General features: G+C 58.8%; 1 protein-coding gene across 8 annotated transcripts in view; it reads left to right on the top strand.

Moving 5' to 3' along the window:
* The window catches only part of CC2D1A (coiled-coil and C2 domain containing 1A), a 34963-nt gene that overhangs the window by 6399 nt on the left and 12693 nt on the right, over window positions 1-15871 (top strand). For 6 of the 8 annotated variants that reach the window (XR_012899734.2, XM_075917184.2, XM_089774567.1 and 3 more), the window contains exons 6-18: window positions 2226-2366; window positions 3991-4264; window positions 4418-4542; window positions 5644-5716; window positions 6321-6416; window positions 7177-7307; window positions 8634-8706; window positions 9415-9554; window positions 10458-10587; window positions 12038-12210; window positions 13385-13507; window positions 14382-14440; window positions 15736-15852. Coding sequence is in view for 7 of the 8 variants with exons in the window: in XM_075917184.2 (XP_075773299.2) it covers window positions 2226-2366; window positions 3991-4264; window positions 4418-4542; window positions 5644-5716; window positions 6321-6416; window positions 7177-7307; window positions 8634-8706; window positions 9415-9554; window positions 10458-10587; window positions 12038-12210; window positions 13385-13507; window positions 14382-14440; window positions 15736-15852 (1655 nt within the window). In the remaining variant the exon portion in view is untranslated. The remainder of the gene's footprint in view (window positions 1-2225; window positions 2367-3990; window positions 4265-4417; window positions 4543-5643; window positions 5717-6320; window positions 6417-7176; window positions 7308-8633; window positions 8707-9414; window positions 9555-10457; window positions 10588-12037; window positions 12211-13384; window positions 13508-14381; window positions 14441-15735; window positions 15853-15871) is intronic. The other 2 variants (XM_075917187.2, XM_075917188.2) reach the window with 1 other exon arrangement.

Genomic DNA, 15871 nt, shown 5'->3' with positions numbered 1-15871 from the left:
GAGCTCCAGGCGCTGCCCCCGCCCTGAGCACTGGCTCCGCACTCCCATTGGTCAACGGGAGCTGGGGGGTGGTGCCTGCAGGTAAGAGCAGTGTGGGCGAGATGCTGCAGAGCCTCATGCCCTCCCCCACCCCAGAGACGGGCCTGGTGGCTGCTTCTGGGGCGCAGCACGGTGCCCCAGGACAGGCAGGCAGCCTGCCTTAGCACTGCTGACCGGGAGCTGCCCAGGTAAGCCCAAGCCTCTGCCCTGCCCTGAGCCTCCCCAAACCTAGAGCCGCCTCCTGCGCTCTAAACCGCTCTTCCCCAGCTCCATCCCAAAGCCCGCACCCCCAGTCCAGAGCCTGCATCCCAGCCTCCAACCCTGAGCCCCTCCCCAAACCTGCAGCCACCTCCTGCGCTCCAAACCCCTCGACCCTGGGCCCATCCCCGAGCCCGCACCTCCTTCTGCACTCCAATATCCTGTTTCCGCCACAGCCCCCTGCAGTATTCGGAATCCCTCACCCCATCCCCCCAGCACTCCAAAGCCTCAGCCCCAAACCCACTCCAGAGCCCCCGCCCACACCCTGTAAGCTGGGCGCTTGTGCAGCCACTCAGAAGAAACTCTGATGCGCCCAGCTGATTAGCAGAGCGCTCACAGCACCTACAGTCGGCAGCATGTGTTTCTTCTGGCGGTGCACATCCACGTGTGCCTTGGTGCACAGAACAAAATGTATTCCTCCCATGGATGAAAAAAATAGGAATATTGCCTGCCCCCCAAGTACCTACCCCAGCTCGGAGTTCCCCTTGGCCCAACCCCTGCCACACACTGTCCGTGTGCGGAATGACTTTTGTTATGTGATACATCACTTCCATATTGGCGTGCACAACAAAAATCATTCTGCATGTGGACATAAAAAACTAGAGAGAATACCTGTCCGGTGTGTGGCATCAAACACAAGATCAGGACCTAAAGGTGCCCCTCAACAAAGTCACTCTTCAGAATTTGGGAGCCAAGTCCCTAAGGGAAAAAATCAAGTGTGTTTGGTGTGTCTTGAAATCCGGTGGGGTTTAGAATTACCACTGACGAGGACAGGAAAAGGCCACACACCTCAGAGTCTAGGGCATTGCTGCTAGCGGAAAGGGCCTTGTGCTAGTGCTGTTAATTCCTCGCTCTCATTAGTGATGGTGTCATTTCCACACTGTTCTGTGGCCCTTCTCAAAAGCTTTTCTGAGTGTCGGATGAATGCGATTGTCCTCAGCGTCAGTGCTTAGGACCCGTTGCTTGAGCTCAGCTATATCCTGAGAAGAGCGCGTATTTCTTAGCCCGTTCCCTTCACATAATGTGTTGTTTTTCCTGTGCGTGTCTTCGAAAGACTTTCAGGGAGATGAAGCTCCATTCTGGTTTTAAAAAAAAAAAAAGGAAGAGAAAATCTACTGTGACGAGACACCGTGTTGTTGTATGTGGCTGGGATTAGTTAACCCCGAGCCTTGTGCGTTCAGACGTTTCTAAGGCACTTACTGTCTTGCCAGCTGCACACCGTCAGTCCTTGCTGTCCGAACGGGTACTAAGTTGTGGTCACACTAGACCAGCGGTTTTCAAACTTTTTTCCTCATGACCCAGTTGAAGAAAATGGTTGATGCTGCGAGCCAACAGACTGAGTTTAGAATGTGGGCTCTGGGGTGGGGCCGAGGATGAGAGCTTTGGGGTGTAGGAAGGACCCCTGGCCTGGGAGGCAGGTCAACACTGGGGCAGGAGGGACTTACCTTGAGAGGCTCCGGCTCAGCACTGCGGCAGGGGGCTAAGGCAGCTTCCTGCCTGTCCTGGTCCTGCAGACCAGGCTGCCCCCAGAAGCAGCTGGCAGCAGGTTCCCAGCCAATGGGAGTGCGGAGCTAGTGCTAGGGGCGGGGGCAGTGCTCAGAGTCCTTTCCCCTATTGCCGGCTGCTTCTGGGGCGCAGCGCAGTCTACGGAGCCTTAGTTCCACCTGCAGCAACGAGCGCAGCCTGACGTTCCACGACACGGTGCTGGGTCCCGAGCCATAGAAAACCGCTGCTCTAGACCCAGGTTGTCCCGGAGAATCGTTCTAGCGCACGTAAAAACCAGGAAGTGAAACCCCTCGGCCCAGTTGGACTGCCCTGAGCTGAGCGGAATACAGGCCTCTCTTTGGATGTGTGGACGTGGCTGGGCTAGCAGGCCGGTGGTTTGGATTCACTGACCACGCTTTTTCCTCCTCTTCCCTGGGCTCTAGCAGGCGGACACAACGCCAGCGGACTCCGGCGGCGTGGAGTCCACTCTGGTGGAGAGGCAGGAAATGTACAGAGCTGCCATCGCCAACGCGAAGCAAGCTGGCGATAGCTCCAAGATGCGCAGATACGAACGGGGCCTCCAGGTGAGCCTACAAGAACACCAGCGGGAGCGGGACCGGGCTAACGTCTGGGTAACCAGCTTGTCGATGCTTTAAGAACGAAACCGAGCAGATGTTTCAAAAACGATTTGATCTTCAGCGTGCAGCTGAGCATGGTCAGCACTGCCAGACTTCAAAGCATGACACTTAATCCATAGTTAGGCACCCACATAGGGGGGTTATTTTCCCCCCCTTTTGCTCCTAGTGCCTTTGGGGGACCCTATGTGTCCTGAGCCCTTCTGAAAATCAGGCCATTTTTATTTGGGTGTCTCACTATGGATATTACAATAGCTGATAACTCCTCGGCAGTCGGTGTATTGCAGGGTGTGGGGCTCTGATCGTAGATAGAATCCTAGAACTGGAAGGGACCTCGCGAGGTCATCGAGTCCAGTCCCTGCCCTCACGGCAGGACCAAGCACCGTCTAGATGTCTTCATATTTATCACTATCGCTGTGTCCTCAGAGACCGTATCGAACCCAAAGGCCCCAGTATGGTCCTACTGGCACCTGTACTGCTGCAGGTGTTGGCTTTCCAATTAGATGTAAAATGGAGATATCGCTCACTCATGAGAGAGGCCAGACTGGGTCAGCCCAAAGGTCCATCTAGCCCAGTGTCCGGTCTTCTGACAGTGGCCAATGCCAGGTGCCCCAGAGTGGATGAACAGAACAGGGAATCATCAAATGATCCCTCCCCTGTTGTTTATTCCTAGCTTCTGATAAACAGAGACAAGGGACACTGTCCCTGCCCATCCTGGCTAACAGCCATCGATGGGAGTTATCCTCTATGAACTTATCTAACTCTTTCTTTGAACCTCGTTATAGTCTTGGCCGTCACAGCCTCCTCTGGCAGGGAGTTCCACAGGTTGATGGTGTGTTATGTGACACTGCACCAGGGTCATTAAAGTTCCCCTAGTGCTTTTTGTAAGTCAGAGTACCCATCCCAGCCTCCCGGCCAGGTTCATTCTGCATCTTCATTTGGGTGTGGAGTCTTCAGGTCTGAACCGGGATGTGCTGTGACCGTGATATGCGGCCCTTCCCCGCGGGGCTGCTTCCTGCCACAGAGCGCTGCGTGTGTGTGATGCAATTTCTCTATAGAGCGCATGTGGCGGGGGCGCTTTTGGTCCCAGAGGCTGGATGGCACCACAGTGATCTGAGAGGCGGCTGCTTTCTAGTCAGGAAAAATGTGGCGCTTGCTGCTTGCCTGAGGAACGGCTCCTTAGCTGATGACAGGCTGTGGGTCTAATTAGGCTGCAGTTTCTGGGCTGGTTTAGGACTAAGGTGCTGGCCTCTAGGATGTAAAAACGCACAAAAGTAGTTAACCTGTTAAAATGTTTCACTGGTTAACTACTGCAGGCGGGAGGCTGCTCTAACCCACTGCACCATGGGCCTAACTGGTTGGGCTGGTTAACCGGTTACCTTGTAAGCTGGCGGGTAAGCCACCTGCTTACCGGGTAACCTCTTACATCCCTCCTGGCATCCAGTGTTCTTGTTGGGTTTCTCGCAGAAGCAATGGCTAGTTTTTAAGTGCCTGCTCCTATAGCTGTTGGCCGAAACCAGGCACGAGAGTCTGTCCGCACACAGCTAGTTCTCCATTGCTGTTTGTTTCCAAGACTTTAGAGAACATGCTGACCTCTGTGAGGAAGGGCAAAAAGATCGACGAGGAAGAAATCCCTCCCGCAGTCGCACTGGGAAAGGGCGGGAACTCCCCCCTGCCGAGTTTATCCGGCCATCCTCTGCCACAGCCACCCGCCGCAGCACCTCCACAGGCCCCCTCTGCAGCGTCTGCCAAGCCGCCGCCTCCTGTTCTGCCAAAGCCAGCCCTGGCCTTGCCCATCAGACCCCCGGGGACGCCAGAGGGAAAACCTGCCCCTTTGGCGCGATCAGGTACGACTGGGGGGCCTGTTCATTCTCCCTCATTGCAAATGATGGAGTTGATAAATACCTACTGATCTAGGACCATGATGTTCCCTGGTCTGGCCGGGGGTGACTCTGAAACAGACACAAAGCGCAGGGACTTTTTTCTCTGTCTCCCGTCAGGTCCTGAAAACTCCAGCCCACAGGCGCTCCTCCAGGACAGGCAGCGGGCGTACAAGCTAGCCGCGCTGCAAGCTAAACAGGAAGGCAGCGTTGAGTTGGCCACGAAATACTACCGCATCGCGAAGGTAGGTGCCTGCCAGCCACAGCGCTCTTCTGGCAGCCTGGCGCGCCCCTGGTCTAGTCCCAGAGGTGGCCCTTTCAGGGCGTGCTGACAAGAAGTTGACCAGTTTGTGCTTAGGAGGCTGGTGGTAACGCACATCCACTGGTGCTGCAGCAGGTTTGGGACTCTCTTGCACCTCGGCTTGTCTTACTCTGGGACAGGCTTTTCCTTCAGTTCAGCTGGTCAGCTTTGTACGGGGAATTAAAACCAAACTGTGGCCTGCGGGGGGGGAAAAAAGACCTTGAAAACTGCCGTTAACGCTGGGGGGAGGGTCATGTCTACATGCTGGGCCAGGGGTGGCTGAAGAAAATACATTCATCTGCTCCTATCTATCTGCCACCTTTGGAGCATCTTCCCTAACCCACACTGAGCCTGCACTGGGAGGATGGTTCATTTGCTGTAGCAGGAGGCTGGGAGCCCAGAGGTCTGATTCTGGGGGAGACGGGGGCCTAGTAGTGAGAGCAGAACACTGGCAGCCGGGACTCCTCTGTTCTAATTTCTGCTCACTGTGACATCATGGGGGCAAGCTGCTTTGGTTTTCTCAGTTGTGAATTAGGAGATAAATCCCACTTCACACTGAGGATGTTAAAATGCGGGTAACTGGCTAATTGTGTAACCACTGAAATGTTTTCAGCAGTTACACACACCTGCAGCACGGGAACCAGTGCACACCGGGAGCCGCTTTTACACCGGCTTCTGGCACGCACCGGCAGCTGCCCCACGCTGCTGCCTCTGATACAGCTGCAGCATCACGGAGCGGCCGTCGGCTCCCCATGAGCCAATGTGTGACGGGAGCTGGCTCCCTGCACGTACCAGTTCCCGCCTGCTGCCACGCGCTGCTGTGTCTGATACAGAGGCAGCAGTGTGGGGCAGATGCTGGCTCCCCGGGAGCTGGACTTGGAGCCTCGTGTGACCGTTTGGGTAACCGATAAGCTCATGCTTAATGGCTACCCTCTTACGTCCCTGCCTCACATGGGCTATCCGACCTGGTCTGCGTGGCTGTAAAGTGGCGAGCCGTTGAAGACCGAGATTTAAAGTACTGTTCTCCCTGTCTCGTGCCTTCCAGAGCTTTGATCCCATTCTAGAAGCCATGGGGAAAGGTGAAACCGTGGATCTGGGCCGCCTGCCCCCTCATCCAGGTGAGAATTGACTCTCGGCGTTGCCGAACAGCTGCATCCGCTTTCTGGAGCGCGTCCCACCACTTCATTGGTGTCAGGAGGAACCGGCATGCGCGAGAAGTGCTAACACGGCACTCGCGATCTGTCTTTGCCAAGGCAGGCCTGCATAGCTATACTGGCCAGGAGCTGACTGGTCCGAGTCCTTACGGTGTCATTCGGGGAGGTGGCTTGGGTCAAAGATCCCCTGATGCCAGGAAAGCCGCCCTCGAGGGCGGTGCCAGGACAGCTGTATCAGCCAAGCCTTTCCAGGGTAGACTAGCCCTTGTTGGTATCCCGTGATCGGAGAGGGCCTGGAAGTTGACACTCATGGGTTCTAGTCCCAGTTGTGTCGCTTACGCACTGTGTGGCCTTTGGAAGGGGACTCTGCCGCCCTGTGTGTGTCAAATGGGGCTGGGCGGAAGGAGGTGCCAGCGAAAGAGGAAGTGTCCGGGTTGCAGTGCGCCACCTGGGCGGTGCTTGGCAGGGCCAGTAACCGATCTACTTTCTGTCCATCTGGGTTGATTGGGGTTTCTTATTATTATTATTTTTCACTTTCTGCGTGTCACTTACCAGCTTCTTTTCACAGATCAGCTGCCCAAGGAGCTGCCGTCCCCACGCCCGCAGCAACAATCCGCTGTGTCGCCAGTGACGCCTCTCGCAAAATCCCCAGCCTCCGTTGCAGGTCTGAGCCCCAGAGTGGCGCGTGGGTATCGGGGCCACCCCCCGGCACGACAGGAGATGGCTCCTTGTGCCGTGCAGACAGAGCCGGGCGCTTTACTGCCTCTTTGGGAGCTGGGGCGTATCTCGCCGGCCTTGCTTGGGCTCCTAAGCACAGCAACTCCCCTCTGTAGTGAAAGGTGAAACCTGCCCAGACAGTAAATAGAAGGGGGGAGGAGGAGGCAAGCCGGAGCATGGCCTTACTGTGCAAACTCCATTCAGCCGCTACCCGCAGAGCCGCCGGGAAGCATTCCAGAGCCTTTTGGAGCTTGTGCTGCACGTTCGGATACGTGAAAACTCCTCCTGACACGGGGATGGGTGGGCGTGTGAGGGTTGGGGTGGGACCATTTTGATTCTTATTTATTGCATGCGCTCAGGGAAGAGGCAGTAGCGCCTAGTGGAGAGCGCACTGGGGTAGAACTCAGCAGACTTGGGTCCTATTTCTGGCTCTCCCGTTGAGTGCCCATGGGCAAGTCATGGGCTGCTTCGTGCCTCGGTTTCCCCATCTGTGAAAAGTGGGGTAATGATACTGATTTGGAGGCCTACTGCTGAAAGTGCCAGGGTAATAGCTGGATAGTCTAAGCAGTGGTTAGAAGCAGGTTGGGAATGAAATGCTGAGCTGCCTTCTGTCCACACCTGAGCAGCGGGGTTACAGCTTTTCGTTAAGGAGAGAGACGTTGGCACCCAATAAACCCGTGGCACCTTTCTTCCCTCCCCGCAAACAGACATCCCTGCCCCCCCTCGCGACATGCTGGAGGCTCTGCAGCAGAGGATGGAGAGGTATAAAACAGCCTCCGCTCAGGCCAAGAGCAAAGGAGACGACCGGAAGGCAAGAATGCACGAGCGCATTGTGAAGGTGAGGAAACCGTGCGAGTCCTGGAACCCCCGCCTAACCGTACGGCTCAGAGTGGGTCCTGGCTGCCTCACCCCCGGCAGAAACGCTTCTGAATTAGCGCTGGACGGCAGGATAGCATTCTCTAGGGGGCAGTGCTGCTGGGCATTCGATTGGTGGTTGTCTTCTGGTGCCGACCTCCGTGTCCAGGAGCTCCGTGCCTCTGAGTGAGATCCTTTCCGGCTCGGCGTCATTAGCGTCTTTTGTGTTTCCCCCCAAAGCTGGGGGTGTGGTACATTTTGGATGACTGCCGGCTGCCTTCCTAAATCCCCCTGCAGTTGCATGTGGGTGCACTATACATCGCTCCAAGTGTTCCTGGGCGCTGTTAAAACAGCTGCTCCGTGGCACCCCAGAGACAGCTGCATTTCAGTGATGGGCGCAAGATCCGTGTGTTGGTCATCTTTGTTTGTAAAGTTCATCCATTTTACTCGGTATCTTCTTTTAGGCTGAGCATTAAATCCTTGTGCCGTTTCGGCCCGAGGCGAGGAGTCTAATTTGGGGGAAACATTTTAGCCAAAACCTTAGATATCTTCTCAGAGAAAGGGGGTGCTTAAAAACCCCTGATCCTTAAGCCTCCACACAACACCACCATGATTGGAATCCAGTCCGCCGTTGGTGTGCATAACTCCAGTGGGTGGTGAAGTTAGCCGGATCACTTCTCCCATTCCATACGCAGGCCAGTAATGGAAGGAGAAACCCCTAACAGGTGCCATGGGGTAAGATTTGAACTCAGGGGAATGGTTCAAGCTAGGGGTGTGAATGATTCACCGGTTAACTGGTTAGAATCACGCTTAATGACTGAGGCTTGCTGGTTAAGGTTAACCCGTGGGGGCTGGAGCAGCTCCCTGGCTGCCCCGGGCAAGTGGCTCTCCAGCCTTGTGGGGCGCCCGCTGTGGCTAAGGGCTGCTCCGGCCAGACTGGTGCAGCACCTGTCTGTGGCTGGGGGGGCCGCTCTAGCACCCCGCTGCCTGCCCACCCCCTTTAATTGGTTAGCCAGTTAACCAATGAAACAGGATTTTACATCCCTCGCGCAAACTGATTGTCTCATTCTGATTGGTCGATGGAACACCCCCCCCCCCCCCCCGTTGGCAGCTTGCAGGTGGATCGCCCCACAGGTTCCATGCGCCCCCCCCCCCCCCCCCCCCGTCTGTCTGTATCCACCTGCCGCCGCTTGTCTGACATTGGACTGTAAGCTCTCGGGCGAGGACCCGCCCCGCCCCGCCATTGGGCATGCGGGTCTTTCTCCGAGGGGCATGCCTGGGAGCTGGCCCGTTTGGATTTCTCTTTCAGCAATACCAGGAGGCCATCCGCGCGCACAAAGCAGGGAAAGCCGTGGAGTTTGCTGAGCTGCCGGTCCCACCAGGTATTCTCTGGTTCTACGGCGCCGCCGTGTAGAGCGGTAGAGGACGCGCCTCGCCCGCGGTTCTTTAAAAACTTCCGCACGTGTGAATTTCACGCTGGAATGGCAGCTCTGGGGACCTCTTGATTCACAGCACCCAGCACTGGCAGCAACGGGGCAAGCGTCTACCGCTCCAGCCCCGCCTCCATGGCCGTCCCTAGGGGAGCCTGGCACAACCCCCGTCCCCCCTCCCCTGCCCCAGGTGTGGGGCCCAGGTTCCCAGCCAATGGCAGTGCGGAGCGAGCGCTCGGGGCCGCTTGGGGGAAGCGGTAGGGCAGGAGTGGGGCAGACTGAGAGCAGGAGGGGGGCGACCCCTGCTGCTGCCCCACGCCAGCCCCCCCGGGTGATGCCCTGTGCCGTCCTGGGCCCCCTCCATAAGACAAAGTGTGGGGTTTGGGGCAGCCATCCCAAACCATCCTGTGGAGGGTACCGCTCTCCCCACCAGTGTCCCTGAGCTGCCCTGGAAGCACGTTCCCCCCCAGGCGCGAGAGAGACTTTGTCTCCTTTCTGTGGCCATTGGCACCTCTCCTGAGACAGCCCCCGCTCCCCAGCAGCTCGGCTCCCTCGTGCTGCGCCCGCCGGGGGGCTGGATGGAGCGGTCACGCTGTGGGACCCGCGGCTGCTCTTGGCAGGAGTCTGATCCCCTCTCAAGTCTTGTCATCTTTCCGGCAGGCTTCCCGCCCATCCATGGCACGGAGGCGTCCGCAGGGGACCAAAGCATCGTGGGAGTCCTGGAAACGGCTATGAAACTAGCCAATCAGGACGACCGAGAGAATGAGGAGGCAGAGGACGATGCGGAGGCGATGAGGAAGGTCAGGTTCTGCGGACCGGGGAGCTGACCCGCTAGGCACTCGATGGATCGGTTAAAACCGATGCTGGGCTGGACTAACTGGTCCCTAGAGCGGGACTCATTCACCTGTGCTAGGAACCCTTTTCCTCTCGGGGGTGGGGGGAATGTAAAGGCCAGAGGTCAGGGAAAGGTCCCTCCCCACGCACAGCCTCTGGAGCATGTGGTGTTGAACCCGTCAGATACCCGCGTGGACGGGTCATTAGTCTGGGCAAGCGGGGACACTCGGCTAGTTGGCCTTACTGGTCGGCCGGGGGCGTCTGGCACGGGACTGATCCCAGGTTGGAGGGGCCCAAGAGTCACTGCGCAGAGGTACTGGTGCAGCGTTCTGCAGCCCAGGCGCATGCCACGAGCATGCAACTACTGACCCTGATTTCTACACTCGCCCTGCGCAGGCTTCCCGACTTACTGGCTTTGAGTCCGGAAGGCATTTTCCCAGGGTTAGATTTGCAGAGATGGGCGTGCGGGGGAGGGGGGGGTGATTATTGCTTTCCTCCAGCATGGGACACAGGTCACTTGCAGGGTTCAGTTCGTGGGAAAGGTGGATTCTCTGTAAGCTTTAAACCATGATTCGAGGACTTCACTAACTCCGCCTGGGGCCAGAGGTCTGCTGCAGGAGTGGGTGGGGGCGGCCCTGTGGCCAGCAGTGTGTGGGAGGCCCGCCCAGATGATCGTGATGGCCTCTTGAAGTCCTGGGGGTCCGAGTGTGGGTTGAATTTTATACCGCTGGCTCACGTGGGCTTTCCCTCTCCCTGGGTTTTCCAGTTCCCATCTTACCCCCCCCCCTCCCGCCCCTCCGAGCTCAGGAGTATCCCGTTCGGCTGTAAGAAAAATCCCTTTGTGTGTTTTTTCTGCTGCATAATTCTAGCCTGGCTCCCGCCCCGTGCTGCCAAAGCCAGCCGCCGCCTCCCAGCACGTCCAACGAGCGTCTGCCGGAGGTACCCCTGCAGCCGCAAATCCCGCAGGGCCTGGTAAATCCACCAAAGCAAACACGAAAGGTACTCGTGCCTTCCCGCGCGCCGAAACGTTCTGCCGGTGCCGTGGGGCGTGCCGGGTTGTGTGCTGATGTGGGTGCCACAGCCAGTCCCTGCGCCTCTTCTCTGGCTGGGATGGTCGCCTGGCCCGATTCGCTCCCTGGGGCGTAGTACGGCCAGGCCGGGGACTTAGGGGGACGATACATGGCAACACTCGGCACCAGACTGGACTGTCCGGCCGGTATTCAGCAGCCTCGCCAAAGAGCCGTGCGTGTACTTGGCACCCCACGTCCTGTCCCCGGTAGCAAGGGGCAACGCGCTGTAGCTGCCGTTCCAGCAGGGACGGTGTCGGAGCGGGGCAGAGCGTTACCTCCCGATTGCTGACCGGCAGGCCACCCACGTGCAACGCAGCCAGGCCCTGGAGTGGCCACCCCTGCCCACCGCTCCTGGCTTTTCAGCCCGCCCTCCCCATCCTCCCATGCTGTTTATAGACCGAGGAGCTCTTCCTCGCCTCCGGCCTCCTAGCCCTCACTTAGCCAATGCTGCCTAGTTCCTGCTGTGTCAGGCCAGCCCTTCCCTCTCGTCTCTTGCCTGTCCCTGGACTTCCCCTTTCACCGTCCTCCCCTGGCGTGAGGCTGCCAGGCAGTGCACAGGGGACGTGACAGGGTAACAGGTTAACCGGGGAGCCTCAGCCTTACTCTTAACGGCTGTCGCTTACCGGTTCCGGGTTCACTGGTGGGGCACTTGCCGCCGGCCACAGGCAGGGTGCTCCAACCCGGCTGCAGTGGACGGGGGGGAGAGGGAGCCACTCCAGCCCAGCTGGGTTGGAGTAGCCCCTCCGCCCGCCCACGCCCCCTCTTCATCAGTTAACCGGTTAAACCTAGAGTGGGGAACCTTTGTGGGCCGGGGGCCGCTGACCCACAGGAAAATCAGTCGGGGGCCGCACACACGTGAAAAGCAAAGAACCCGTCACTGACGTGACCCCCAAGTGAGAAGGAGAAAGACCCTCCCCGCGTTCCCCTCGCACCCCCAGGCTTGGGGGGGCCTGGATTAGTCGATTTTTGTCTGCTCCAGCCCCGCGGGAGGCTGGAACACCAGTACGGGTCCCCGAAGCTGGGGGGCCGGATCCAGGCAAGCATCTGGCCTCCGGGCCTTAGGTTCCCCACTCCTGGGTTGCATGTGACGTTCAACCCGCTAGCCAATGAAGGGGGATTCGATGCCCCTCTTTCAGGTGCCATTTGTATCAGAGCCACCTGTCCTGAGCAAAAGGCGTCTTAAGTCCGCGATGGCGCGAGAGATCCCCACCGCAGTGCTACTGACGCGCATCGTGTGCCCACGTGGAGCCCCTAGGCCCTGGGGGGGGTGGGCCTGGTATTTTGAATACACCTGCACCCCCCCTCCTTTTCCAGTTCGGACTCCCCTTCGCGTGCGGTCCCAGCATCCGCCCACCTCCTCTTCCTCTTCCTCCCGGCAGCCCAACAGCAGCTGGCTTTCCTGGAGGGCAGGAAGAAACAGCTGATGCAGGCGGCGCTCCGAGCCAAGCAGAAGAACGACATCGAGGGAGCCAAGCTGTTCCTGCGCCAGGCCAAGGGCCTGGGCCCCATGATCGAGGCATCCCAGGGCGGGCTTCCTGTCGACATAACCAAAGTAAGGTGGCCCCCGGGGGACATTCACTTGGAGACCGTCCACAGCACGAGCAACGCTGGGCCCTGGCCACAGAGTAAAGGGTCTCGGCCTTTTCAAAACCCAGAGGTCCAACATCAGAGCGTCCAGGCTGGGTCAGCCCCAAGGCCCATCCAGCCCAGGGTGCTGTCTGCGCACAGACGCCAGTGCCAGGTGTCCCAGAGGGAGTGAACGGACCAGGGATCCCTCCCCTGGGCAGTGCCTTTCTGCCTCTCGCCTTCAAAATGCCTTTCCTGTGGCACCTTTCGCTCCCTCTCCTGCCACGCCGTGCACCTGGGCTGTGTGCTAGTTAGACAGCTGACGCAGCCCACCCCAGAAGTGGCCGCCTTTCTGTGCTGGGCACTGTGATCTTCACATGCAGCATTTGTCACTGTTCAAGCTTGTGCTGGCGATGCAGAAAGATAAATGGCCAGTTCACTTCTTACAGCCCAACAGTAACCTGTCTCTAAGGAGTGCCGCCAGGAGAACAGTCGCAGCCGTGCGTTTCACTGACCCCAGCGGCGTGGAATGCACCAGCTCCCGGACTTCAGTAGAACCGCAGCTGTGTTGCGGACTGACCCCTGCAAGCCCCACTCCCCGCACTTTCCAAGTGCCGACTAGCGATGCAAAATCCCCTTGAGAGTTTTAACCAGTTAAACTATATGTTGGACCAGTTAACCAGCCTGCAGCGTTGCACCCGGGGGGACGCTGGATTAGCCCCCATCCGTAGTGCAGCGCAGTGGGGCAGCCCACAGTGCAGGGGTGGCTCCAGCTGGGACGGGCGCTGCTTAACCGGTTCCCCGTTTACATCCCTACTGCTGAGGCGGTGTCTGTAGGGGAGAATAGCCTAATGGCTAGCTTAGGGATGAGCGTTTCTCCTGCTCCGCGCTCCGAGAGGGGCCCTGGGCCCAGTGCTCAGAGCAGAGACCGGCCGGCCGTACCCCTGGCTTTGCCTCACTGCGGGACTTTGCCGGTGGAGATGTGAGAGGAAGCAGCGTGTCCGGAGTGCGACTGGGGCTATTACCTGCCTTCCGGGGGCTGGCAGGCTGGGTCAGCGAAGGAAGACGGAGGATGCGGTACAGCGCCCGGGCGAGTCCTCATGCAGGAAATCTCTTCCCTTGAAACTGCCGGCCAGTCGCACGCCCCCCTTCTCTTCCAGGTGCCCTCAGCCCCCGAAAACAAGGAGGATTTCGTGCTCATGCAGCGTCGTGGGGTCAGCATCTCCCCGGAGGCAGCCAGCCAGTACGTGGAGCTCATGAAGCGGATGAAGCAACAGCACGAGGTAGAAGTTTCAGGGGAGGTGGGCTGGGAAGAGCACGCCCTGCAGGGCTGCCCGAGGCCTAGAAGCTAGTGGGAACAGGAGTAACGGGGCAGTGGATTCCTCCAGCTTTCATGCCTTAAGCTAGGGGTGAGGAACCGCAGGCCCAGGGGCCGGATGTGACCCCTGGCTTCCCTGGATCTGGCCCGCGAGGCTCAGGGTTCCCCCCAGCATTGGGGAGCCCATGCTGGGGCTCCAGCCCCCCTTCTGCAGGGCTGGAGGACACAAGATCCTTGGCCCCCCTAGGCCGGTGTGCAGGGGAAAGTAGGGAAGGGTCTGTCTGCTTCTCACTGAGGGTTTAGTGGTTTTGCTTCTCACGTGTGTGGCCCCAAACTGGTTTTCTGTAGGTCAGTGGCCCCCGCTTCCCGCTCCCCCCCCTTGGTTAGGCTGCCACTGTGGTCCTAAGAGTGTTAGGATCCTGTCAGCTGCTGCGTCCGGTCAAGTCAAACGTCGCCTCTTGGGGGGCCACGTCTCCAGGGCCGTGGGATGTCGGTGGGCGTAGCGAGAAAGCGCAGGTGTCGGTTGGCTTCCGAGGCGTCGGGCCAGGCGGCTGGGGGAGACGCCCCTTCCGTTAAGCTGGCTTGTGTGTGGACGGGAACGTGACCCGGACGGCAGTGCGCCAGCTGAGTCGCAAAGGCTTGTGGGCGGGAGGAGGGATCGCTTGGGCCCATGCCCCCCGTTGCCTCTTTGCGCATCCTCCCCGTTCTGACTCAGCGGCTCCGTCTGAGAACACTTCTCCGCCCGTGGCCGTGTCTGAGAAGGGCGGCGGGTCCGTGGGCGGCGGGCGCTGGAGGAGGGGGGATTGTGGTAACTTTCTCTTGTGTATTTTTTGTCCCAGATGTGTATGAATTACTCCAAGCAGTTCACTCACCTGGGGAATATTGCCGAAACGACCAAGTACGTACGTCAGCAGGAGGGATTTCTGTCGCTCTTTCCCTCCGGCTCCCGCCCTTGGCTTGGTTGTACCCCCCCGACGCTGTTGCAGAATTACCTAGCGTGGCTTCCAGCAGGGAAGTCCTGCGTTTCCTGTCCCAGATGCGCCTGTGTTGGCTTGCCACCAATTTCTGGCCTGCTGGCAGCTCTGCTGCACGTTCTGCCGTTCAGATGAGATGCTAAGCAGAGGTCCCGACTCTCGGACATTTTTCCCAGCTCCAGTGTCCTGCCTGAATTCCAGCCCAGGGAATTCCTGCCTGCCTGCAATTCCCGGCATGCAGGACACTTCGCTGCGCAGTGTTGTTTAACAACGCACGCCAGCTGCTGTTTTCTGCTCCAGAGGTGGCCACGTTTCGGTGGTGGCCAAGGTTCCCTCTAAGCTTTGCCATCCCTGTGTGGAATAAATTGTACGTGCATGTGCGAATGTGCACCACCAGTAGAAACAAAATCCTAGCAGCGGGCGCTCTGCTAATCAGCTGGGCGGCATTTGACTGTCACAAGCACCCAGATATTGCAACTTCGGAAGCATTCAGATAAAGGCTGCTGTGTTAAAAGATTGAAAGTGTTCGCCGTGAGAATGTTCAGCTCGTCGCCCCTGGCTCCAGTTTCTCCACCCTAGAATTGCTTGTATTAAATTCAGCAGTCTCTCTTCCAGCCCCTCCCCCAGGCAAAGCTAGGAGTGCACATTACGGTGGCCTGGGCCCATGTGGTCGGGTTTGCTCCACCTCTGTCGGACGTAGGCCGCTGGTTTGAATTTGTGAGCTAGGAACTGGCTCGGTGGCTGAGGCGCACAGAGGGGCCCTCAGCCAGCGCGGAGGCCAACGCTACCAGATCTCTGTGCTGTGGGCCCAACACGCGTCACGCAGTAAAGCGACGGTGGGATCCCCCAGCTCGGAGCTGAAGGGAGGGCAGAGAACTGGAGGGTGCGTCCAGACGGCAGTTCTGAGGGGTGACTGCCGCTCTCCCGGCACCCTTGGGGTACAACCGCACCCAGGATCTACCCTGACAGCCTGTGCTGCTGTTCTGGCTGTGTCTGGTGAGGCATGCAGGAGCTGCAGCCATGCCTCCCGCTGGTGGGGGAGACGTACCGAAGGGCCCGCGCAGAGAGGGACTGTGGCAGGCCTCTCCGGCAGGCTGGGGGGTGGAGGCCGAGTGGGCGATGCAGGAATGCCCTTGCAGCGCCCCGAGAGCAGCCCACAGAATAACCCGGGGGGGCTGCAATGGAATCTCCCGGCTCGTCTCTGCTCCTCTCCCGCCAGGTTTGAGAAGATGGCCGAGGACTGCAAGAGTAACATGGAAATCTTAAAGCAAGCCCACGCCAAGGGCTTCCCGCTGCCCAAGTACCACTACGAGCAGAGGACCTTCAGTGTGGTCAAGTAGGTGAATGCGCGGCCA

The sequence above is a fragment of the Pelodiscus sinensis genome, chromosome 31, assembly GCF_052426305.1.
Source record: "Pelodiscus sinensis isolate ZL-2025 chromosome 31, ASM5242630v1, whole genome shotgun sequence".
In the NCBI taxonomy this organism is placed as follows: domain Eukaryota; kingdom Metazoa; phylum Chordata; order Testudines; family Trionychidae; genus Pelodiscus; species Pelodiscus sinensis.
This window is presented reverse-complemented; position numbering and strand designations above follow the sequence as displayed.